Raw genomic sequence first — 27,452 nt, forward strand, 5'->3', positions numbered from 1 at the left:
TTGTCAACATGTTTTCTCCTACATTCGAAAGAATACCAACCGTGTTACTTGATAATTTTTACGGGTAGACAGTGCCATCTAATAAGTTTCCCTGGTTCTATATTTCAGAGCCGCGTCCAGTGAGGAAGGCAGATGTTGATGGTGCACAGAAATCAATCACAAATGCATTATCCATCATTTTTACCTACCATCCATCGATTTTCAATAACCTTGAATACTGAATGAAAGGAAGCGGAAGAGAAAAAAAAAACTTTACAAATGTCATTTGGCCACGAACTGAAAGTATCTTTGGGAGAGATGAAAGATATCGATTCTAACGAGAGCATCGGGGACAACCAGACCATGGAGACACAGCCGGGCGATGATTCGGACTCCATTCTGAAACAAAGTCCCGCAGTCATTGCTGTCTTAGTGATCGGCTATCTGTCTGTGTTTGTCGTGTGCATCCTTGGCAACCTCCTGGTCATCTATGTCGTCATGAAGATACCCCGTATGCGGACCGTCACCAACTACTTCATCCTGAACTTGGCCACGAGTGACCTCCTCGTTGCCATCTTCTGCATCCCCTTCACACTGGTCGATAACATCATCAAAGGTTGGTACCAGTTCCTGACGATTTACACGTTCCTGGAAAATTAGCCACCTGTAGTGGTCCGGTCGATATTCCCGGAAGTCAGTCAGACCTTGTGACGTATGCTACCGTGTCTGTTTTATCGAAAGGACGTGTTGGGTAAGAGTCGGTAAACTCTGGCGGTAGAATTACTGTAAATGCATTTAAGTTCGCGTGGTTTTTATTTTGCGCTAAGGGGAAAATAGAATGTTCGCTGTGGTTTTGATTTCGCGGCGGTACTATAGACACATACTGCTACAGTATTGGACAAAAATGTTAACGGTGGTTTTAAGTTTTCTGAATTTACAGTACTAGTATATTGAAGGGGCGAGACTTTGCAAGCGAATGCCATACAACTTTTCCAGCTATCATGTCAGCTTAAAAAAATAAGCTGACAATGGTTTAACTTGAATCTACTTGATGAGCTTTGAACTTAATATACATAAATTATAGAATCACAATTAGTTTGCAGGTTGCTAATTGTATTGGGGGAGCTCGATCGAGTAGTTATCATGGAAGCTTATCTGTGTTGGTAGTAATCATAGTACAGTGCTAAACTTTCTTCCAACACTAAGGTATTCACGGATTGAATTTTTTCAACGTCCACTGTCGCCTTCTTCAGGATCAATAATGACCAATCACTTCCGAAAGTACACTCGCGAGACACATAGTTACGTGCCAGGAAGTTTATAACGCCCACCGTCTCTGTTTAGTGATGGAGAAGGGCGGCGTAGAGAATTAGAGAAGTGTACCACATTCCGTGCCAGGGAACCAACTAGACAAGGAACGTGCGAAGAATTCTACATTCAATTTGGTGAGACAGAACGCTCATTGAGAACTAGATTCCTTGAGCAGAAACGCCCCAGCTCGCATTCGTCAAAAGTCTCTTAACTCAACACATCCACATTTAATCTCCTGTCCACATCGTTTCACTGGACAAAGTCAGAATGCTGGACACTGAACGGAACTACTCTATGAGAGGTACAAAGGAAGCCATATTCATCAGGGCACTCCAGCCATACGTGAATACCTTGGTATTAGCAAAGTTTAGCATTGTACTATGAGCTCGAGTGGTATTCTCACTTTATGGGCTTATTACCTTGCCCCGCGTTACCTACACTACATTGTATGTTTTGGGCCACAGCGTACTTGACGAAACTGTCTATACCTAATCATTCAAATCACCAGTTTATATCTACATCACTGTTGCTTGAATCTGCCGCGTGATTATTACTATCAATCCTGTACCAAATTCCCCGTAACGCTTTTGATAATTGCTACAGTCGGCGTGTTGTATAACCAAGAAAACAATAGTTCAATCTAACGAAAACTGGCCTTGGCCTTGTTCGTGAAATGTAATAACCAGAGAGGGGACTGACAGTTATTATAGTATAATCTTCTTCGTGACTAATAACAATCTCCATCATACTGTCATACAATAATGTTTAAGACGTAAAATTCACGGATGTCTCGTGCACTAGAATAGCATAACCTGATAATTATGATTATATTTACGTTTTTTTCCTCTCATAGTTCGTTGGTTTGAATATTTGCACTCGGGACACGCAAAATGGTGTTTAAATTCATATATATCAAAACGTGTAGCAAGTCTAGTTGAGATTGCACACAAGGGACTTATCATACAATCCTAGAAAACATCAAGCAGCATGTGAATGAATGTTAAAATCAGCACATGTATTCTAATAAAAAGAAGAGTGTAATACTTTATTGTCTCCTCAGGGAATGCATTACATTTGGCAAATACGGGCAGCAGCATTTCGGTAGTAACAGTTCTACAACTACTAAATGGCGGCCTCCAACCAACTTTTGATGCAATCTCTATATATAGGCAGGCGGAGATATTGTCTCATTGTAGCATGTCTGAGTCTATATGATATATGCTCCTGATGATATCAAGTTTCTTTCCATTTCTGCGGAATGTCCAATAACCGCGGTGCATCAGCATCATGTAATCTTTTATGTCTTTTTTGGAATCACATTTAATTTCCGCTCCAGTACCAGAAATCCCATCGGTTTTTATGGCCTTGCCAGGTAGGGTCGGTAGTAACAAGGTGCCTTGCGTAATGAAAAATTCATATATTCAAACGACTTGTAGGAGATAGTTTGAAAGTACTTTGGGTAGTCCGAAGTACCGAACTTACACCATATATGCTATGCTACATATGATCGTCGTGAATCATGAATACGAGATCTTAATACTCTTTATTGCAATTTCTTTTTCTGTAGGCTGGCCATTTGGAGGATTCATGTGTCGATTGTCTCCTGCCGCTGCCATCATCAGCGTTGCCGCCTCAGTCTTTACCCTGGTAGCTATTGCATTAGACCGGTATGTTTCTTCGTTTATTGTATAAACACCTTGTTTCGGTGTATGTACATCATAATAACTTTATTTCACAACAATTGTACAAGGTAAAAAGTATTGCATCCACTGGTACATAGATAGCATTCTATTAAGCTAATCAATCTATCTAATACAATATGGTGTAGTAGTCTGGGATGACAATGGGATTTTACAATCATTGGAAGAAAGGAAGCATCTCTAGGTCTATATAGTTTCGTACTCACTATTGTACTAGTAGCTTTTAAATTTGATGTAAAAAAAATATGGTTAAAAATCCATTGTCCAATATTGACATTGGCAATGGTAACAACGTTTTGAACTTGATGAATCATGTTTTAATTCCCATTAAATTACAGATACATTTAAATCATTAGCTTGAAATGGATTCATATTAGAGCGAATTCTATTGGTTTACCAACTTTTTCGGTTAACTGGCATCTCGTGGAGAAACTAGATACTAGGAAAATACTCTGCAGAAGACCTTGAACGGCAGTCCCTGAGAATTATATGTCCGCAATAATAGAATGGGAATACCATCTCTACTTCAGTTCTGGGTAGTCGTCTCTGTATCATAGATCATTTTTCGCTATCGGCTCATAGATCATCGCTTTTGGGCTTACATAAGGATTCATTTGGACGTGGATAAGAGGGATTAAACCGCGGAAGGTCTATTTTATGAGCTTACCTGTAGGTGGCGTCAATTTGACGTGTAGACTCAGTAGTCGGCCTCTCCCTATGGGCGTGACTACTCACTGACACTGATTTATCACGACAAGTTATCAGTTTATATCATAATGGCATACAATATTAGTCCATTGGGAGACGACATTAGGTGATTGTGATTGTACATATGTAAATATTTTGCGTTTGGGAATGCATCTCATGATGTATAAGCAGCAACACCTATGCTGCATTGCTATGTGAACCAGTCGGAATTGACTTGAAGAAGGTGACAGATGGTCACCGAAACGTCGGTGGAATAAATCTCTTGGTTGTGTTAATAGAGTATTTTTATTTACTAAGGGATGCTGTCTGCCATTCTGGAGTATAGTCATCAGTAGATTAACAGCCAAAGGAACAAACGTGCATAGCTTGAGTCGAAGGCCCTAGGGCATACGTATGTCGTGTTGCAGGTTAAAGGCACCCAGAGTATTTCATGAGGCTTGAAAACTGGAAATATTCTAGTTGCTGTAATCTTTATGAAATTACTTTTTTTTCAGTTCTCATCACACAACGACATCGTATCTTTGCTCCTTTGATGTCAATATGTAACGGTATAGTGTTGTTGAAACTTACCTAAATGTGTAGGAATGACTAGAAATTTGAGGGTTTTTTTATTCAAGTTTTAAGCCTCATAAAATGCTCTGGATGCCTTTAAACTGTTGTTTCCAACACGACGGGAAGATTGGGCTTACCCAAGTGTTTGACTGAACAGGAAGGGATGCGTGGTCACTTTATGCAGATAGAACACGTATCTCCATGAGCAGTGGATCAAAAAGTACAGAAAGCTTTTAAAGCTGGAATACTCATGTCAACGGGTTATTTACCACGCCCCTCGGCGGAGGACACCTTATTTAGTTCATAGAAAAATCAATGCCTGGGTCGCCTCACAAAATTCTCCTCCTACTTCTGTATTTTGATGATTACAGGTTTGCGAAGGGTTCAAAAAGTACAGAAAGCTTTTAAAACTGGAATACTAATGTCATCGGGTTATTTACCACGCCCCTCTGCGAAGGACAAGCTTATTTAGTTCATAGAAAAATCAATGCCTGGGTCGCCTCACAAAATTCTCCTCCTATTTCTGTATTTTCACGATTACACGTTTGCGAAGGGTTGGGTGAGTAGGTCATGGACCTATACAATTAGGCTGTGCATAGCTGCAGGGAGTAGAGATAAGGATGGATTCGTGTACAGCGTTTTAATGTTTATTGGCGTTTTCCTTCTATATTATTGAGCGGTGGAATTAGCCATCGTTATCTGTCAGTACCTATGCTACGAGACCAGCATCTTTCGTGATGAATACAACATGGCGTCTCAAGCTAATGGTGACTGATTAAGTACAAGCCGTGACACTGTTTTTGTCTGTTCCATGTTTGCTATTCTATTGAGGTTCTCTTTCAGTAGATTTTCAGTTGTCAATACTTATTCGTATGTATTTAAACGATCGGCTCTTGACACATACGTGTTTGCAACTGCAACATATTGACATGATGTTGTACTTTCTTTTCCCATTCAGTGAATTTAAATAGATTTGTTACTTGTAGATAATTTATTGTAATTATGATTTATTGGTGGATTATCTGATTCTTGAGGTGGGAAGTGATATATGCCCAAGGTTGATGGAGAACATAATTTGTGTATGGTACTCCTAATGCTCCGTGTGCGTGTAATCTGTGTATGATATATATGCTGAAAATCTTAACTCAGAGATCTTCTCAAAATATCATAGAATTCCTCAAAAACCTTATTCTTCCGCTGCGAAGGCTTCTGCCTTTTGGGACGAGTATGATTAGCTAGTGAATATTTCCTAATAGGTTAGATCAGATTTCATAATAGAATCGTTTCTAAAACCTCAAAGTTTGCGTGCTATTTCTCACACGTTAATTTGCACCACATTCTACAGGTACTACGCTGTTCTGTATCCAACGGTAAGCAAGTTCACGGTCAAGAGCACCATCTGGACCATCCGACTCATCTGGTTCCTCGCCATCATCATCGGCATCCCGGTCATGGTGGTCATGGGCCCGTTGGATGGGGGAGGCAACTTCAAGGGCACACAGATGTGCATAGAGCATTGGCCTACCAATGACTATCGGAAGGCCTTCACTGTCGGCCTTCTTCTCGTGTGCTTTCTCCTGCCTCTCAGCATCATAGGGTACCTCTACGTCCGTATCGGCTACCGTATCTGGTTCAACATGTCTCCCGGGCAGACCAAAGCTTCCCACGACGCGCGCACTTCCGTCACCAAGCGGAAAACGAAGGTCATTAAGATGCTTCTGGTCGTAGTCGTGCTGTTCACGGTGACATGGCTGCCTCTCCATATCGTCATGATGTTGGGCGACTTCGGCAATCTGAGCGCGGAGCAGCAGCACGCCCTGTGGATTTACGTGTTTCCCGTGGCGCACTGGCTGTCCTACATCCACAGCGCGATGGATCCGCTCATCTACGGCTACTACAACCGCGCTGTCAGGACTGAGTTCAAGACCATGCGCACCCGCAGCATGCAGAGCTCCATCGCCATGACGTCGTTCAGCGATGGGCGTACCAGGATGTCGACGGTCGCCCGGTCCACGCGCAGAGCCGCCGAGCACACGTCCACACCATCGGAGCTGCAGAAAGATTGAAGTAAAGCCAAAAGAATATCATTGACCACCACATATAAATACAAGCACATTCGGACAAGGAAACAAAATTGTATCTACAGTAGTATGTGTATGACACAATGAGAGGCAATAGATATATTTCAGATAGACATCCGCAATGCCTATACAGTATCCACTTTTTCACAGAAAAAGAAATTGGATGTACAGTGATAGCTTAGGGATAATAGCTTTATCTTACGGACGTAGAGGTACCAGCATCTGTAGAACATCACATATGTCTATAACCTGATATCAGCTGGCTTATGCCTGCTTGTATCTTTTCAAGAGGATTTCTGCTGAAATGTATTATAACAAAAATGAATTTGTTTCAAGCGTGGGTGGCAAAAAATAACAACCAGCATGAATTTTGTAACCATAAAGCAAATCTGTGTGTATATGTATAAATTCATATGGAGACATGATTATTTCCAAAATTGCTGTATCAAGGGAACAAAGTTGTAAAGACTAGATCCCAAGATATTTTCGTCAAAGTGCCTGTGGTAAGAGTATAGTAAGAGTAGTAGTATATTTGTTATAAAAATTGTTCGCAGTTTGTACACGTATTCGTCGGGAAACGGAAATACATATATGAAAATATAACATACATTCACACTATTAGACTATCAAGGTAGCATTGTAAATAACCGTTAGAAGAAGTTCTAATGTGTTTCTGCCAAGGTGTAAACGTACCGTAGACAGTCTAGTATAAGATTTGTGACGGCTGTGGCTGCGTTTTTTAACGTGAGAGACGTCAAGCAATTTACCTTGTGCTTATCTGATGTATGTAATGACTATAGAATTAAGAACTGTATGATGCATTGTCTTGTTATATGTCAGTCTTTTCTTCTGAACGTATGAAACACCCTGTTACATATAAGTCATGGGGGGGGGGGGATTCTGACTATGTCTTTTAATCAGGATTGGGTAAAACTTTGTTGTGAAATGTCTTGGGCGACAGAGCGCCTGCAATTAAGGCAAGCTTATAGACATGAGGGCGCCTGACACACTGCGCTGTCTACTGGCAAGTCATCTCTTCACCTTAATAGACGATTTCAAATTGCAAAAACATTCCCCAAGGAACAACACGATGCTATCTGTATATGCGATGTTTGTATATTGAAAACAAATTGAGAGACCGCAATGTAACGATTGTATGTAACGAGTGTAGTTGATTGATGTACCATTTACTCAGTGTGACCCCGTCAACACTGGATTCAGTTCTACATACTCCAACAAGTCTTCAGCAAACGACAAAGTGACGGTTAAAAACTGATTTATTATCACATCACATAACATGACAAAGATTAAAGCTAAGACAAAGCGGTCATTGATTTTTTAACACCAAAATATATACATAACTATAGAGTTCCACGACCTCATACCTTAGCCAAATATTCTTAACCTTTTCGACTATCATGCAAATAAGGTCATGATCTGCATAGATTATATCAGTTGATCTTTATCTCCACCCAAAAAGCAGAACTTATCTTAAGTATAAGAGTGTTATCTACAAAGAAGGCTATTCTAGCATTTCCTGAACAACTATGGAAATTGGGCCCTGATTTGCATAATCTATATTCAACAATGTTCACCTTCACAAAGCTTCCAAATGCAACAATTATGAAATTCCAGTTATTCACTATGGAATTACATCATTTTCTCATTAAGTATGAACATTAGGTCTTCCTTTGCATATAACTTTCATCTATCAATGTCCTTCTATTTCTCAGTTACATGTGTTACATTTTTTTAATAATCCTATCATGGAATGCAGTGGATTTATAAAATCTCTCAATCAATTGTGCAAATTAGATTCTGATTTGCATAATTGCCAGTTCATTGAACCAAGCATCACTTAAGCTATCAACATATGAAAAACAAGCTATATACGGGTTCTAGCTATCCCTTTGTGGTTTGACCACTAGCTGTAGGGCCCCTGGGGACAGGCCCTAACACACACACACACACACACACACACACACACACACACACACACACACACACACACACAGGCTTGGCAAAGGTAATTACATATCGTAATCAGATTGTCCAGAGTGGTGTATTTAGCGAGCCACAACTCAGAAACATGTATCACGTACAGTTTTTTCCCCCCATGTTTAGGGACGGATTGTCAACTGTGCTTCTCGGCAAATTAAAGTTTGTGCTGGCACCACGCCTGTTTCTAGAATTCTATGAATACAACTTAGTCTGCACGAGACTCCTTGTGTTGATGAAACAAATAGTGAGAATTATCCCAATAGCGTGAAAATTTTCCAGAACAGTTAGCCGGCCATAGACTTACACTTTACCCATCGACTTACAGGTTGGCAAAATTATTAACGACCTGATTGGCCCATTTCTGTTATTTTTCCAGCAAGCTATGGAGGTTGGTAGAGACAAGATGCCAAACATGAAGCGCCTGTCACATGTGCACAATCAGGACCTTCCCACGACTTTGCTCCAAATTATAAACCACTCCCCAACAATGTCAAAGGTTGGAAGTGGCCTGGACACCATCCTATTCTAGCTCCAGTTGGCTCCTCTGATTGCATCTAAGAAGAAAATGCCTTTCCTGACTTGCATTTTTTTAACTAAATTTACTAAAATTCAAGTCGGATGGCGAAGACGAATTTGAAAAGCAACCTTGCCGACCAACTACCAACCACAGATGACCTTGCTCACGACTAACTCCCAACCAAGGTCTAGAGAATGTCAGGAGGCCATGTTCGGCCATGTGTGACAGGGGCTTGATACGTCCGCTCAGCAACAGCAGCACCAAATAGCGACACAGCAGGCGAAGAGGCAGCAATCGTCGTCCCGCCTGCTCTGCTGAGGCGGCTGGGTCACGTGAACAACTGTCGGCTGGAGGTACTGCACCTGCTGCTGAGGGTACATCACTGAAGGGAACAAATTAACATTTCATTTCCGTGAATAGTTTCAACAAGTTGGTAAGTCACTGAATAAAAATACTCTTTTTACACAACCAAGAGATTTATTCCTCTAACGTTTCGGTGACCATCTGTCACCTTCTTCAATGCAATTCTGTCTGGTTCACATAGCAATGCAGCACAGGTGTTGCTGATTATACATATTAATGAGATGCAATCGCAAACGCAAAGTATTTACATATGTACAATCACAGGGGATGACATTACTATGAGGTCCCACACGTACAGAAGTGTAACACATACACAACTATCGATCAAAAAACAATGCAACGATTGTCATCTATTTCTTAACATTTAATTTGTTGAAATTTTCTTCAATCAACACTTGAAAGTCCATCTGTGTTGGTAGAATACATTCTGATTGAATCAAAGTTGAACTAATTAGTTGCAAACACGCAAACAATTTTGTGTTGGCAGTTACAGTTAAGTTTGATTTTGATTAAGAATTTCTTTAATCAAATTCCACAAGAGCCTGGTGTTGCCATCGTTTAACAAAGAAATGCTGCCCATACAAATCGTACGGCATTTTCTATACAACAATTGATATATACAAAAAGTAAAATGATATGAATTGAGAATGGTTGAATAAAACAAGAATGCTTCACAACACAACTGAAAGGTACTCTCACAATATCATCCGTACCTGAATACATGAAAATACAGTAAAGTTTCAATACTAAAAGCGAATGTTAGACAATCTTAGATCTTCTTTTATTGTGGCGTTGTCATTATTTTTGGATGGGGCAGTAATATTGCTGAACCTATAGATCAAAATCTAGGCTATTATAAAGGCCAGGTGCTACGCTACGGCCTATCCACTTTTAATGTTTATTTTTGTTTGTTTGTTTTTTATTTGTTTTTTTACAAGGCGTTGCAGGATTTTACAGTCCAACGGTCGCAATACAAAAATGTGCGCTATTATGGCGACATCTAGCCGATTTTGCTTGAACTGCATCAACATGAACTTCGCTCCAAGATTATGGAAACATTATGTTGTACTTCTAATATGGAATTATTCCTGTAGGGCGTCTATACACAGCTTCTGAAAGGAAAAAATTTATATTTACCTGTTGGTTGTGAGAACTGTTGCGGTGCCGTCACTGGTGCAACTTTTCCCCCAGCATACATCGGGGGAACCTGGGGAGGGGGGTAGGCTCCCATTGGCTGACGGAGCACAATATGGCACAAATTTTAAATTTAAAAAAGAAAGAGGAAATGAATTTAGAAAGAGGAAATGAATTTCGAGAGTTTATCAAAGGTGTGCAGCTTCTTACAAGAAGTAGTAAATACATCGCAAGCACTTAGTTCATGAAAGTAGTACGTCTGAATTGAGAACAAAGTTATAGGGTGACTCTTTTTTCTATTAGCATTCAGTAAACTAATTAGTCCTTTTCATAGTCAGTCTTTACAAGTATAATCACAACTTAAGTATTGTTTGTAGGTTCGTTTGTTTGTCTGTTCGCAATCAACCAGGGTGATTTGATATACAATAACGTTTTCACTCTTGTAGTTGAATTTCACCTGTTGAATGTAGGGTGGTGGCTGGGCATCAAAGCCAATTGGCGGTGCCGCAGAGCTTGCTGGGTACTGTGGCTGTTGCGTGGGGTAACTCATCGCCTGCCAATCAAACAAAGTAGAGATAACGGTCATGGTGCATGATGGGTAGTTTCCGTGAACACCCCCCCACCCCCGTTGATGGGAAGGAAATTAATTAAGGTGATTCAATAGAATACATCACAGTCTAAGTCTATATGATATAGAAGTGACTGGATTGCGTAATCTAGGCAGACATATACGGTCAATTGAAAGAGTAAAAATTAATGTTTACAAACTATCTGAATAGACCTAGTGTAATAATATCATCATATAACTTAAAGAGCAAAAGCTTTTGTAGCCAAACACTGCGAAACAACCTAATCAAAACAAAACAAACCATATAACACAACTAACCGACCAATCAAACAAAAACAAACTATACAAAACTATTGGTCGTCAAAACCTATGACGTATTTGCCGTGCAGTATACGTACGTACGACTATACTTTGAATAGGATACTGTTGCTACTGTATTTTTGTGATATTGCGTTCGGTAGAGAGGTGGCTGAAAATGCCTACTTTATTTTTGATGATGGTTGGTGACTTCGACATTTTCTATAGAAACGTACGACTCTAAAACTCACTGCATGGTCATTTCATGACACTTTATTTCCTCGAGAGTAAAGTGTAATATGCTGATATACGTGTAGCTATAGAACAGTACGGACCTTTACTAGCTGGCTTCCTAAGGTATAGATTGGCGCTTCTAACATTAAGTCAAGAACGTACCTTCAAAGTCGTCGGTCAAGAAATTCACAGAAAAATGTATTCCTGTCGAAAATGGCCGTCTTTATGTACAACTTTGTGAGGCTCGTCTGTAACAGAGTAAACAGTTCCCAAGCAGTTCCCTCTTAGCTTATAGTGCCTAAAACTGCTATCCAGCGGCTGTACATCACTGCAACCGGGTCGGTCTTTGTGGCAAGGTTCAGAGTTTCCAAGCAAGGCTGGATTGTGCAAATAAATATCGCATATACACATAGCAACTGGGAAATACACATTAAGGCAGCTGTGTATACACCACTTTCGTCACATTAGTATCAGCGAAATTATACTTTCACTCTTATTCTACTGGAAAAAATGTCTGTACTTGTATGCAGTATGGGAAATTATGGTTAATATCTCGTTCAAGGTCTTAAAATACACAATTACAAATCGACCAACGGGGTCTTATCGTACATGTATATGGTTAATAAACAACCTTTTTGCAAACACCTGTAAATGTGAGAGATATCTATAGGCGCAATTGGATGAATGCTGAGGCTGGAAGTTAGAAGCAACATATAAACCTTTAAGAGCTTGTAATGTAAATTTCAACCGTAACGTTCAGAAATCGGAAGAAAATACATCTTTTGACCGTCTTTTGTGTGCGTCACAGATGGACGGAAACGCTGCAGATATGTATGCTGTGGGAAGAATAGAAGCGACTACGCTTCAAATACCATGGAACCCGATATGGTGTGTTCTCGCTCTCTATGCACTCTGATCATTAGCTGCAATAATAATCCAATCCGCAAGAGGTCGCCCATAACAAGTGATGCAACACGACACCTCACTATGCGGTTCATACCTGTATTGCAGGTGGCGTTATGTAGGTTACTAGGCCATCCAACATCTGTTTCAAGTTGGTAACGATAGAAGCAGGGGTAGACCCCTACATCGCCACGCTTTTGACAACACGGTCTAGGTCAACCAGGTGTCAATGACCTCAATTTTCCTGGGAATTGGAGGGGGCGTGTACTTACATTAGTTATACGCTGGAAAAGTAGAAGCTGTAAGATTGTCGGACCTTACCTCTTGTGCCTATTGTTTATCAACTATGGCGTATGTTTTGTGTTGCATAAAAAAAACGAAAAGCAATCACAAGGAATAGAAGTATTTGTGGAACGAGCAGAATGATTTGACATTGCTCGAAAGTCGAAGATTAAGCTTTGAAGTTTTATTATTTGATTTGGGACTGAAACTATGCACAAAATGTTATTTGTGGCGTCGACATCATATCATGACCGGTTGGGTATTACTGAAATGTTAAAATCTAAGCGCTAACGTTACATGTACATCCTCACTTTAATGGAAATATCAAATAACCAGTGTACTCCTTTATATTTGCCTGCTGACATGTGGTTGTTTTCCATACCTCGCTGCGACAGACCAACTAGGAGAGTTCAATAAAAGTCTGGAATTACAAGTCGGGCGATAAATTTGACAGGGCGTGATGGTTGTTAACCCGTTTCATGTGGAAACTATCAGGCTTTCCGTCATTTTTGTTTAACTGAAACATGCTTTTGGCTGCGTCGTTGGAATAGCAATATTTTCCATGTTCTCCACAGTTCTAGGCGTGGGAAAAAATGGAGATCGTTGTAGGTCACTCTCGAGGATTCTTGTCTTCTCTTTGCCAAAGTCTATTTGTAAACAAGTTGCATGATCTAGAGAAGTTATCGGTCTTTCAAAAGCGGAGTGCTCTCCTGAAAATGATATTGATATTGATTTACGCCACTTGATACTGAAACGTGTTAGCTGGGCTGACATCAGCAAAACAGTCAAATGAAATTGGGTCAGTCTCGACGTTTCCCTATTTTCTGCGCTCAGCGTGTCTGTGACCGCTGGCCGGGACAGACGCGACAGAGAAACCAGGTCAACACTCTCTCACAGCCAGAGAACCAGACAACACAATTTCCAGATTCCCTACCGGCCGCCTGGCGATCTGACGGACACCGAAATCGTCGATTCTGGTGAGACAACGTATTTTATTTCCCTGTTATCATGCCATAATAGCTTAGTAGAATTACCAATTTCGTCTTTCCGAGATAAATACATACTTGGGGGGGGGGGGAGGGAGTACGAAACTTCAACTTGTTCAAATGCTTACCAGTCGTGGCCTGCGTTTGTCCTCCCTCCCTTTTTTCAGTTACAGTGAAAGAAAGCTAGGAGTTGTTGACAGTCTTTTGACACCCTATTCAAATCTCTACCTGTATAGCGTTGTCGGTTGTGTACACGCCGGTGCATACAAATCATTTGACAAATGTAAGGAAAGTTATCAGTGAAATCTATCATACAGTATCCCGCAACGACTGAGAGCTTGTTGCTGGGAGCTGTACTGGTGGAAGCGCTAGTTTCAAAGCAGACCCGACGGTTGCAAAGACCGTATCCAACTGGCAGAAGGAGTTTTTTTGCGACGGTGCCTGACAACTTCTCTGGCTGACTGGAGCTTCTCTGGCTAGCTTGTACGATTTTGGCACCGTGGAGATCTGCTTGGAGATTAGGAAGCGCGGCATTTCAAGAGTGAAAGCAGCCCACGTATTCTACTCTCCAAGCAGAGGAGGGGTTCCGACTGGTTTTTGACGTTTTTTAGGCAATTTTTTCGGGCTTTCTACTTTGCCATGCGTTATATTTTTTCTCTATGAACCCTCCTAAAAACGTGACAAAGTAGAAAGCCCGACAAAAACGCTTCAAGACACGTCAAAAACCAGCCGGAACCCCTCCTCTGCTTGGAGAGTATACGTATTCTACAGTATCAGATTCTACCTGTCAGAGTGAAGATACAAAAACTCTGGATTATATTTGACAGAACACAGTTATCAATAGCGACAAAACGACTAACAGTGGGTGCCCAGTCATCATATATGATCCTATATCAGAACTTAAGCTAATGTTTCGTCTTACAGAAAACATAAACATGAAAGTCGTAAACCTTTGCTAGTGAAGATGTATAAACATTCACTACTTAGAGACCTCTGTGGAAATATCATTAGCAACAGCGTAAGTACTTTGGAAGAACAGAAATAGAAAAGCCATCGCTAATTTTGTTTATTTGGGTCACAAACACGTAGTATATTTTAAGAGCACACGTATTAAACTCGTCTGAAGTCGTCTGACATGTGCTCCGATGTTTTCATGGCTGCGTTGTGGCTATGGGTAAGCTAAAGGTCATATTTTCATAACAGGCTAGAGGAAGTAATATGAGATTTGCAGCCACGAAAGGTCAGGGACCCCGTGAATTTTTGCCTCAACTGCTATTTTTTTCATCGTCGCTAGATGTCGTGTTCTAATTCACGACACCCCTTGCTGCTCCTGTCAATATTCCTCATTCCTTTCGATGAACCAACTACTGAGTTAAACCAATACATTTTCGCCATTACAAAGAAACGAAAAGAAGCCGAAGCTTTAGCTCAAACGATGCTTGACTACAATACTTGCATGTGTATGTCTGTAATCATGTCTTTGTTTGCGACCTGTACTTAAATGCAAAAATATAAGATAAAGGTATTCGTTCATTCCATATAACCAGCGAGTTTTTTTCGTAAGTACTCTTTCTGACGACATTGAGAGTAAAGGCAAAGCATATCTTTTACAACCTAAACCTCCAGTGAGAGAAATTTCCTACTATAGATTCTGTGTGATAAGTTTATGACCCCGTGACGCAATTTGCTACATTAGCGTTGTCGGTTGTATGTGCAGGGCATACAAATGGAAGTTAAGTTATCAGTACAATATGAAGCCTACTCTCACAACGACTGACTCAGAGCTTGTTGTTGGGCGTAACGCAAGAGCTAGTGCTGAAATACAGTCATCCATATATTTTACATGGTAGATATTACTAGATTCTCGCTGAAAGACCGATGTGATGGTCCTAGCAGGAAAGCTAGGCTAGGAGGTAAGTTGTGTAGAGTTTCATGTGATATGACCTTACTGGTAACGCAGTGCTTGGTATGTTAAACTAGATACTATGATGATATTTTAGCCACCCCCTATCGCCCCCTCCCCTCATATACTACAGCAATATCATGTGTGTGCATGTGTTTGTGTTGGGTTCATAGCTCGATACGCTTATATGTATATATAGTCAATCCATACATATCCCCATTGACATATACACGACTATACAGTTTCCTGTAGTTACATTGCGAAACAAGCCTAACCAAGGATGACCGTGTATTACGGTATGTAGACATAGTGACGCCGTTTTTGAATGTAAATACTATACAGTACTCCAAGGTCATACCAGACTTAGTCACCCCCCTCCCCACCTCCCACATATTTACAACTACCTTATTAGACCGTATCCAATTAAAGGCAGCACTCAATGTCTTGCATAATTTAGCACGGGTAAGCGGACTGATGAAATTCTAACACGCAATGAAAATTCCAACAAACATATTAGAGCGTTTATGAGGCACATAATGTCTTCACCCAACTTCCGTCTGTTAACCTCTCTGTGCCTATTCTGAGTCAGACTAAAACAACTCAGAAGAAGTGCTTGGTAGAGACCCCATACCAAACCACAGGTATCTTATGTGAATTAGGACTATATATGGATTCTATATATGTCTTTGCTTTCATCTGCATATTTGTATTTGGGAACATTCACTAGGAACTTTATGATTGCACTTTAATGTGAATTAGTATTCTTCAAATACTGGAAAAGGTGAGCATTCTACATCTTAGTACTTGTGTATCTACTTCATTTGCCAAGGAACACATATGTTCCGCCATATACCTTTCATTTTGTTGGAGAAACATAATAGATAAATAAATAAATGCGGGTCTAACCACTAGATAAAGGCGTTCATCATAACAAGCATACAGGCCTATCTAACCTTTTTTTTTACTTCCGTCTAACATGAAATGTCGAGGTTAAGTTAAAATTGTAAGAATTTGAAGACATGAAATATAGAATGGTAAATGTTATTGTGTAGAACTTTTGTAGAACTTTTATGTTCTAGATCTACAGAATAACATTCACCATTCTTAAAAGCTTGATACCTTCTGCTTCATATACATATACATGTATTTACGTGGTACGTTCTGACATCAATTGTCATAATATTCAAATTCTTCCACCCTTTCCAAGGCAATAGAAGTATGTAGAGATGATGTCTTGGGATCTACTATACTGTGGTTCTAGTGTACATCCGGTCAGCACGAAAAAAACTGCGCACGTTAATTGTTATACATTAGAAGCTAACTTCCCAAACACGCTAAGTCGTGGTCAGTGAGGTTACACACTGAAACCCGCAGGCCCAATTTGATCTTCCTTTTCTAAATAATCATTCCTATCGTTGACTGCGAGGTCCCTACGGGTTACCACAGTTTACGCCATCAGGGATACATCCAAGTCAACTCCTGATAGATCATTCCTCCCGTTCCCTCAACGTCAATGGCTGCGGCGTGTTTTCGTTTTGGTTGACACCAATGAATTTGTCAAGCTCAAGTTGACTGTCAAGATCGGCGTCGCCTTTGACAGGTTTCCGCGCTCTACGCCTTATCTTTAGCCACCCATCCGGCAGGCGAGGGACGGCTTGAGAAACGACTGCTTTCTTCTCGTGGAAAGCCCTAGGGGCAGGAATATGTCACGGTCAGTTCACACGACACGTTTCGCCTTTTGTGGGCCCTACAGTCCCTATGTTGGAGTAGAGTCACATATTGAGAACGCCACACTATCCACAAGAGTAGAAGTTCATCCCAGTATGAGTGATTAAAGAAGCCTTTCAGTCTAGTCATAGACTATGCAATATGTCACGGATACCTCCTTTGGGCCCAGCATACCTCGTTTGGTTCCTCATAGGCTCCTAAAAAGGAAACTAAGTTTGATTAAGGACGATATTCAACCCTCAAGGTGTGCCCAAAGGGACTGTGAGATACCCCCAGGACATTTAGGACGTTTCGACTGCATGGCATCCATCACTCTAATTAACCTAGGTTGGTCATAGTCGTCTACTCCTACCTTTGCAACATTTATACAAAGAAGCGAGAAGAAACCAACCCAACCTTAGCTGTTGTGTTACGCCGAATGGCCGTTATACCCACTATATAGATACAGCTAACCCCCTGTAGTAAACTCTACTGGTATTAGAATATATACGTTAGCATTGATACTGTATGTATGCTTAGTCCATTGGGACAGATGTGTACAATAATGGCTTTCAATATTCATAATCATTATCATTATTGTTAGGCCACAACCGTCCACTCCCTCCAGAAACACATCCATGAGGAGTCCAAGTCATAAACCTAAAAAACACAACGGTTTTTCTCAATTCTGATGTAACCTTAGACTTTAACACATTTTCAGGGTACACAGTATACAATAGGAAGTCCAAATCGAGTGGGGGAAATAATATTGAGTGCCTTTCCCAAGGGCACATCATTTGGGCTCCACAACAGAATTTGTACCGCGTGTTTTAGTCTCCAAGCAGATGTTCGGATTGAAGATCGCAAAGTTGTCTAAATTTACCATTTTATTCTGACATCATACCATTTTCCATCCTAGCATCTGCTTGGAGATTACCAAGATATCATTTCCGCTGTGCACGCCGTCTTCTTTTCCCGCGTGAAGGATTTTCACCGGGTTTATGGCTTTGGGTTCTACTTTAAAAACGTGCCGTTAACACCTCACAATCTCCGCTAGATCGGCCTCAATCCACAGAGCTCGGTCGAGATTCGCCCGGTGTATTACCGGTGGTTTAGGAGCCAATAAAGAACAGCTTTTCTGTGATCCGCTGCGCGTGAGAAAGTAAGCCTCCGGTGATTGGTTGCGCCAAACGTCGATCCACAAATCCCGGGTTAAAAGATATACAGCATAATTTAAACAAAAACATGTTTTTTATAAAAAGTTTTGTAACGCATCATGGATATCATTGAATGCATTCTGAACTTCTCGTCCAGTATGAAATCAGCATACTATCATTTTGTTCAAGGTTAACGTTATGATTTTTTAACGTAAAACAGTTTTGGGGGGTACGAGTTAACATTCAACTAATGACCATGTTTGTTACAGTTTATTTGCAGTGGGGGGGGGGGCATTTTCAGCGTTAGGTTGCAGTCTACTAAGAACAAGAGCCTGAAATTTACTGATATTTATGATTTTTTTTTAATATCGATTCCATAGTTAACTTAAGTTCCCCAAACCTGGGAATACTGCACGGCGTTCTACCTTTTAATTCATTTCCACTTAACAGGTAGGAGAAGCTTAGTCTAAGTCCTTGTGGGTAACAAGCTTTCTTACTGGTGATAGTCCCTCAGGAAAGTCAGAATTTTGATCGTACTCTAGCTCTGTCGTGATTAATCTTGTTTATGATGTTTTGGGAATATGATTATGGTATCGAGTAGATTCCTTGACGGCCACCAGAAATTAAATTTTCAGCACGACGGAGAGAACACTTAATAACGCGAACTAAGATCTTGCAAGTGGAATATTTCGAGGAATTTGCCGTTGCCAATGAAGGAAATTGCTGCATTTCATAAGGAAACCGGTAGGGGTAGAAACAGTCAAATAACTTCTTTTTCAAGCCGCAACCTACCCACAAATCGCAAAATTCCTATCTTCCCGAGCTATCAAAAATACAACCCAACAACCAAAGAAAAAATGGCTGTCGATAAAGACATAGACTTCTCTATGTTCACAATATCCCCTTTGACGCACTTGGCATATTTCCAGACGCGAAGTGTGTGTGTAGCTCTATTAGATTAACCATGGACAAAGCCCGTCCTCGTTAGCCACCACGTACTTGTCAAGTGACACAGCACACATACGGAACGCGTTATGTCCCCTCAACTACTTGGCAGAACCATGTCGAAACGCAGCTGGATAAAGGTTGGGAACGAGACTTCGTGTCAGGTTCGAGAACTGGCAAGGTATTAACATATATCGTCAGCTTGGTCACCGGTCTCAAAAAAATTTCTTAGCATAAGAAATACAACACATAAAAGTAATGGAACGATCCCGCATACTCAACCTTTCATGAAAATCTTATTGTAGTATGTTTGTCAAGCTACAAAACTGGTATCACTTTTGAAATCTGTGTTTCTTCGCCGACGCCATTTGAAGCTTTAAAAAAACATTGTTTACGCACTAGAGCCTCAAACAGTGCAGTAAGTTGTTACCGTTGTTACCATATTGTATTAGATAGATTGATCAGCCTAATATAATGTTATCTATGTACCAGTGAACGCCATACTTTGTACCTTGTAAAATTGTTGTGCAATAAAGTTGTTAATATGTTATTAGATGTTGACACCCTTGTTATCATGTACCTCAACTTCTGCTCTCGGTCAAAAAAAATCATCCACGTCATATTTCAAGAAAGGGTTTTGCGTTTGGACGCTCTTTGGCTCTCACTCCTATCCTGTCACTGTATCATTCAACCCGTGAAACAAAGAACTAAATTCTGTGTGCCCTAGGCCTGTTTCCAGATGACAGGCCACCACCTGTTGGAAGGCTGGTGGTTTCTCCATAATTACTTTCGTCGCGCTTCGGTCCGTGATTTTAGTCCGTATTTTTGTCGTCCGAGTGCATGGCTTATGTGTAAGGAACCAGTTGTGTTTGGCAATGATATTGTATCGCTATTCCCATCCGCTGTCAGTATTAGAGTACTATCAGAACCCCGTACATAATCAAGTTGTTTTCTGTCTCGGAAGGATTCGCAGTCGACAGTAGCTGAGACAACGAGCGGTAGTGACCGGGTAGCTACAACATAGGACGGCATACATGCACAGGCCTCTGCTTGGTTTAACTGTTGACTCAAGGTTAGTTAAAGGGCTTTTGTCTCACGGTACATTTCTTTTGTCTGTGACAGAAACTAGCACAATAGAAGGGTTGTTCTACACCTGTTTTACCGTACCTGTCACCCTGTATGGTGAACTCTAATATGTAAGGGATTTTGAGCACCATCATATCATATTACCTTTAGGCACCTTTCAGTGTACATCAAACGTCTACCGTAGTGACGCACAGTACGGCTCTTAAAGACAGCCGCCATAGCTCAAGGCCCATACAATTTAGATACAAACTGTATACATTTTAAGTACAAAGTGTCTCAATTAACGTCTATCGTCATATTTCTGTTTGATCTTGTTTCAAAGAGGGTGTGTCAAACTCGATCTCCACTGTGACTAGCGTACATGGTGTATGTGATATGCAAAACCAACCATAGCATGTTTGTCAGGATCCAATCTAGAATTCTTGCATTAGTAAATAGATATACGTTGAAGAACTTTTCGTATGACTGTTATCTCTTTACCTACCTACCGAGTAGTCTCTACCAGACTAACTACGCCGGCTATAGGAAGAATATTTGCCAGGGTTTCATTTCCAGACTCCGGCTATGATGGCAGATTGGACCCTCTCTCCACAGCCGACTCCCTTAGCGTACTATTCACTCTATTTGGCCAATTTCTACTATTTTCCCAGCCATCCGCAGGGTCTGGTAGAGGCTACATACCGAGCTCGGGTTGGTCATGCGTTTTTACCATTCTTTTGCCACCTGTGTGCTCCATAGTTACCGGTCTATTTTTGGTGGTTATTTGCATATTCGCAAGGCTTTCTAATGGATTAACTTCGCCATGTCAAGTTCTACATGTAAGGCTTTATGACATGGGCGTTAGCGGCGACTGGTGGAGCCTTTATTGCATAGTCAATATTGACAGTAGCACTTGTATGCGAGGAAGAGTCTTGAAATACCAGCAACCATAATCCACAAAGGTTTCACTAAACGCCAAAAGTCGAAAATGTTTACAGCTTCACGGCTGCAATTAGATAGGCCACGCTACGAACGCCCCCTTGCGGAATTAGTAGTCACTGCATACTAGCAATTTTTCGCAATCAAACATGATATGATAACATCACCCTGGCTTGATGAAGACATACTTCCGGACAGCTTTAACAAAATTCTGTTCACTGCGCTGTCTATTTACGTATGTACGTAATGTTAATGTTATATATTTGTTCCCCAATCCGTAATGCCGGCCCGCCCAAAGCCCCTGTGACGTAATCCACAAGCATGGGTGGGGCTGATTTCACCTGTCAAGAGTTGAAAGCGCTTTCAGGATTCCTTATACCAACAAGCTCTCCACACACTCTTATTGTTACTGCACACCATAGACCACAATATGCTGTTTATGACAATATATATCGGTCATTGCGGGCCTTGACAGAACCCATGCATATAGGCGCAAAGAGGGTTTATTGTAAAAAGAGATCTCCTTAAGTGGCCACGTTGACCTGGTTGGGTGGTAAAGAAGCTCCTAAACAAACGCCATGTTTGTCCTTGAGTAACACTGGAGAAACGCTATGGAAAGGGCGGATAGGATGGGTTTATGTTACCTTGGCAAACGTCCATGCCCTACTTTACCTTCTGTGATCTACCCCGCCATTATCCACATGTGAACAATGTGCAATCTTCAAGTAGACGTAGGGTATTGCTCGGTGTTTTTCTGGGAGGGGAGGGGCGTTTTATGTGCATTTCTAGTAGTATGCGGTCCAAACGTCTGCTTTGAGATTCATAGCCTTTGCTCCTGACGAGTCAAGCGTAAACTAGTATCTCAGAATATCCGAACGCCGTATATGCGTACCTACATATTGGGAGATACGTGTAGTCTACAGTTTCGGGGGCAGGCTACTCTTTTGTTTGTTTTCCTTGGTTGCGAACCGTATCGGTAGTATCAGAACTACTTTCACGGCATTCCTGATATCAGTTTCAATTTCCAACCTATTTTCTAGCGCGTGCTTCAGTCCTTACTTGGGCCTTACAATAATACGCTGAGCAGGGTGAAAATGGGTTAATCTTTGCCTTCTCCAAGGCGCTTCTCGGAATTGGCATGCTCCAGTTTATAGTCTGCGCGACTTGCCTAAAGACTTCATTTGCATAACAAGTGGAGGATGACGCTCCAATGGGGATGACTGTGCTCTGACCCCTGACATAATCGGCCTCCATTCAAAAAGTGGTTTGTCCGTGCGATGACAGATCGCCCTCCCACCTTATCGACAACACCACGTCGGATCTCTGTCACGAGGTAAGAACTCTCTTGTTATAGACGTTACGCTAGATCAGAGGTCCAAATCTAAATACCCACAAGATGTACGGAACTGTCAGTTTAGCCAGGTTTGTCTGTAAATGGCTCCGCGCCAAATCTCGACTACTGTAGTGGCGTCGGACACGATTATTGACACACACAATATAAAGGGCGAGCAATCAAAACAGTCCCCTCTCTTTGATCGACAGAGTTGATCACTGTCTTTGGTTTTATCGATGATTTCTTGTAACCATGTACGATATATGGTTGCCTTTGATGACGCTGTACCCACGACAGACTGTAGCAGTTCAGTGGGTGGGTGGTAACTAGTTAGTCACACTGGGATGGATCTGTTTGTAAACCGTAGGACAAATAACACGTTTAAATCAAAAAGGTATACATACGTGTGTGTCTGTCTCGTTGTAGACCGATATGAGAGACAGGATTGCTATGATGGTCGAACTTTCGCCTTCTCATACGGTTCGATCTTTCTGTTGTCAGGTTTTCGTGTGTGATGAACATGCATATGACTGCATATCCACATGGTGTTGCCAGAGTCTGATCTGGCAAGGAACGTTCAGTTCTCTGAACTTGCCTTGATTCTTTCGGCCTATTGTTGCAACTTCCTCTTGGCGACATCCCTACCTCCAAAAAATTCCAGGTAAACGTGATAATGCAGTTGTGATCAAAATCGCGAACTGACTTTAGGATATTGTTACCGTCAGCCAAACGCAATTTGGTATATAGCCTCTGGACAAGAAAGTGTGATAGGAGTGTCATTTTAATTACGCGTACAGGCCATGTATGGTATCTATGTTGTAAATATTACGCTGTACAACAATAGAAAGGTATGTTACTTTACTTAACTGCTGTCGTATATCAAATATTCTACTCTATAAAATAATTTATCTTTTTTTATTGCAGTACTACGTGATACAAAACACGTTTGCCGTTGTAACTACTATTTCAAGTGCAAAAACATTATAATAGCTAACCTTTTAAATTGAATGGGACCATTCAAATTTTGAATAATAAAATGTGTAAAAAAGTATCAGTCTTGGTACTTAATAGAGCACGTCGGGGTTTTCTCAGCAAATTCTAATATTCTGATTAAAACATTTTTATTTTGTAGCCGTGGCATTGGAATAGGATACTGTAGCGTAAAGTCAATCTGTCTAAAAATGTACAATTTAACTTGTACAAGTGACCACCTCTACATAAGGACCGTCTGGCCGATGTGACCATTTTTTTGTGGTCCCTTAGATAATTTTCCCATGAACACAAGCATTAGGAATCCTGGCATTAGTGACCACCTGTCAAAATAGAACAGATTTTATCGGTCCCCTGAGTGGTCTTCATAGGTAGATTTGACTTAATGTTGTATTTCTCCTGACCAAAAAAAACGACATTAGTGATTCACGGCACACTGTTTAAGACGCCTTTAAGTTAGCAGATAAATCATGCTATCGTCATAATCCTATTATTCCTCAGTCGTAAGAAACGGAGTTATTAATAACAGCACGCAAAGTAGGTCACGCGTTTTTTGCAGATCTCTTTATTTTTATCAAAACGCCTCTGGTGTTTTAGACTACATTATCTTCATGAACCCACGGTTTACCTGGGTCATCTTGTACAACTACAACACCTTGGTCGCCTTTACGTTAGATAGAGTCTTATTATAAATTACTGAGCTGTTATAATCGGTGTTGTGAAATGTCACATAGCTTTTAGAATCTGGATACATTTGTAGAGACTTTAATTCTTTAAATTTGGTAATCAAAATGTACAGTACACATTTAGGTTTACAGCGACAGGGGAGGGTGTATAGATGTTATATGTATGCAAAATATGATTCATTTTGTATATTTGTTGCACATACATGTCAGCAAAATGCATCAACCATTGCCATTAATAGATTCCGTTAAGGAACAAAGCCAACGTTTGGACGACCTTGTACGAACAAATGGTGTGACGTCACTTCATTGTATCGTGTTCAAAGCTGACCTATAGCCTATAGGGTACCTGCCACGTACGCACGCGATGGACAGGTACAGTTGTGGCACCTGGGCAGGTAGATTGTACACCATGTGTTCCCTACAAGAGCCTCTACGGTGTCCCATAACGTCATATCGCTGACATAAGTCTGTTTTCAAAGTCGCCTCATATTGTACCAGTCAAGGTCAAATCCCGGTGGAAAGGGGAGGGGGGTGAGAATTGTTTTGATACAGAAGAATGCTTGGGAAATTGCTTAAAATGTGTGTTATGTGTCATCGTATGTTTACAATAAGCAAGCCTTTTCCATGGAAAATATTTCCTGTTGAAACACCACATTGGCATGGATCTATTTGAATGATCCACGTATACGCGAGCTTAATCCCTTGGGATTTGCTTTAAAGCATTATGATTATATTAAGTGTGCTATTGTGTTGCCAAAGCCCTCCTCTTAAACGAAGCTATGCTGTTTCCATAGTGATAGACCCAGGACGTTGCGTTGCCCTTAATTAATTTGTGCCACGTAGCTATCATTATAATAGTACCATACCTTCCCAGCGAGCGGAGAATCATGTTACCTGTCACTCTATATAGTGACCATTAAAGCATGCAGTCACGTATAGGCTAATATGAGTATGCACACCATAGATATAATTTCATTTTCTATCAGATGTAGCGTCCATAAAATGGTATGGTGCTTCTAGCCCTTTCCGTCCTGCTAATTGTTTGTCTCTCGTGTTTGGGCTTAAATTCTGAAAAATCTGCATGGCAGCAAAATTTGCAATTATATTAGAACTATAAATGACATTTGGATAAGGTATTAAACAATACCAAACGTTTACAAAGCGATAAGAGGTTATTATTTTTCAGTTATGAACTAGTATTGCATAAAATTAAAATGTTTCGATGTGTTTTGTGTGTTTGCCTTTGTAAAATCAGACTGATATCACCATTCATCCTTAGTAGTGTCGGCAAGTGAACGATCAAGTACGTTATATTCCGTTTGATTTTTTTTGTAGAGCCAAACAACACTTCCTGTTTTAAAGGAAACCCAAACAATATTAGGGCCCGAAAATTGGATATTGAAAGTCAATTTATCTAGTCATTTTTATACATGGTTAGTTCAAACAACACTGTCACAATGTATAGCGACATCCATGATGGAAACATATGACGTCGGTGTGATTTAAGAACTCACTAAAAACGTCGAGGGTTTCTTTTGTAGGAGAAACTAAGGGGATCATCGTACGGCTCGTTTTTGCGCGGTTCAAAGTGTGAAGTTATTACGCAAATGTGCTAAACAACGTTAGTAAATGTCACTACCATAAAGATTTCAGCATTTTTTTTTTTTCCATTTTTCCCCCAAATATTGCTTTGGTTGCCTTTAAGCAGCATTGGGTACGGGCTCCCAACGACTTCTACAAAGCCAAGGGTTTAATTGTGGGGGCGTGTGATCGTCATGGGAACTTGGCGTACGTTTAGAACAGCTGTCGTGTGGTAACTGTCAATAAACTTGCCCCTTTCCAGACAGACTGTTGGCAGCAGTAACGCCGAGATCATATAACTACTGGTATCATGGTGTGAGCGGGACAATTTGCAGGCAGAGAAACTCGAACGTAGCTTGAAAATTCATCAGTGTTATCACAAATCATTCTGTAGTTTAAAGTTAGATGTGTAATTTCCAACAACAAAAATTGGACTTACCCAAAGTTTTGACTGTCAAAATGCAGTCTTCGTTAAGGATTGAGCAATCCACCGCTTCTGTGACGTCATGTTATACAGTTAATAACACGTTACTCCAGAAGATCATTAGTTAAAGAAAGTTTATGATGCCCCCCGTCTCTGTTAAGAGATAGTTGGAATGCTCTGGTGTTAATGGCTTCAACGTTGTATTCTTCTTGCAAAAAAAGAGACGTGAACTTGCGTGCCCCTTGCGTGAGAGAGGTAGGATGCCTGTGGAGGAAAGTCTGGAAGGAATTTAGGTGTGTATTGACTTGGACTGCCTGTGGACAGTGTAGGGGAGGGATGAGGAGAACCTGTCTGTTCAGAGATGGGGATTAGCCTCCACCAGGCCCTCTTACGGGCGTATGAATCGTAGAATTCGGCAGGAAAAGGAATGATTAGCCAGTAGAGTCAGTCCACAGTGAAGATCACATTTCGCCCGTTTAGGAGCCTGCAAGTGAAACCCTCAGGGCGTAGTTAGTCTGGTAGAGACTAGATGGGGATGATGAAGGACGCTTCGGGAGACCTTGGAGTTACAGTTTTGCGTAGCAAAACCTTTGTTGGATCCGTTGGTATGTGTGGTGGCCGCCATCTTGATTTTGTGACGTCGCAGGGTAGCCATACCATTTTATTGGGAGGGGTGTTTTTTGGGGTCGCTAGTGTTCTCTCTATTTTTAACAAATCGGCACACAACTATCACACATTCAATTCAAATAAAAAGAAAAATTCAATACAAATTCATATTTATAAAGATACCCCGTAATAGCTAAACTAACAATGCAAACCTGAAGTATATGTAGGACAAATACTTAACTCTAGTGTCTGTTATTTTGATACTTTTCACCGACTCTTTTGACGGGGTTTACAGTGTTATGACTGGTCTTATACGCTTTCTATGGTCTCGGCAGGTCAACTTGATAATCGCATCATCTACCCATCTGAATCTTTTCCCCTTTTCCGTGTCAATTTTCTGACATAGCGCGAGCGCAGTTAATCCCAGCGCCCACCCCAGCACGTCAAGCCGGGGATGTCTAATTCCGCGTACCAGGTGCAGTCCGCAGGAACTGATCAGC

General features: G+C 40.9%; 2 protein-coding genes and 1 long non-coding RNA gene across 9 annotated transcripts in view; 2 read left to right on the forward strand and 1 right to left on the reverse strand.

Moving 5' to 3' along the window:
* Positions 1-160: 160 nt before the first annotated feature.
* LOC136448971 (neuropeptide FF receptor 2-like) lies at positions 161-7,493 on the forward strand. The gene is made up of 3 exons (XM_066448725.1): positions 161-595; positions 2,858-2,957; positions 5,596-7,493. The coding sequence occupies exons 1-3, from the start codon at positions 259-261 to the stop codon at positions 6,314-6,316; spliced, it is 1,158 nt and encodes a 385-aa protein (XP_066304822.1). The 5' UTR covers positions 161-258; the 3' UTR covers positions 6,317-7,493.
* Positions 7,494-9,096: 1,603 nt separating this feature from the next.
* LOC136448908 (uncharacterized) lies at positions 9,097-10,920 on the reverse strand. Its single transcript, XR_010757948.1, has 3 exons — positions 10,804-10,920; positions 10,350-10,446; positions 9,097-9,231 (listed from the first exon to the last, which is right to left on the reverse strand). It is a non-coding gene; the product is annotated as an uncharacterized lncRNA (long non-coding RNA).
* Positions 10,921-15,390: 4,470 nt separating this feature from the next.
* The window catches only part of LOC136448393 (CMP-N-acetylneuraminate-beta-galactosamide-alpha-2,3-sialyltransferase 1-like), a 53,047-nt gene continuing 40,985 nt past the window's right edge, over positions 15,391-27,452 (forward strand). For 3 of the 7 annotated variants that reach the window (XM_066447836.1, XM_066447835.1, XM_066447831.1), the window contains exons 1-2: positions 15,391-15,529; positions 20,293-20,400. The gene's annotated coding sequence lies outside the window, so the exon portion shown is untranslated. Of the gene's footprint in view, positions 15,530-20,292; positions 20,401-22,548; positions 22,666-23,166; positions 23,327-27,452 lie in introns of those variants that run through there. The other 4 variants (XM_066447838.1, XM_066447833.1, XM_066447837.1 and 1 more) reach the window with 2 other exon arrangements.

This window comes from Branchiostoma lanceolatum, chromosome 14, assembly GCF_035083965.1.
Source record: "Branchiostoma lanceolatum isolate klBraLanc5 chromosome 14, klBraLanc5.hap2, whole genome shotgun sequence".
Classification (NCBI taxonomy): domain Eukaryota; kingdom Metazoa; phylum Chordata; class Leptocardii; order Amphioxiformes; family Branchiostomatidae; genus Branchiostoma; species Branchiostoma lanceolatum.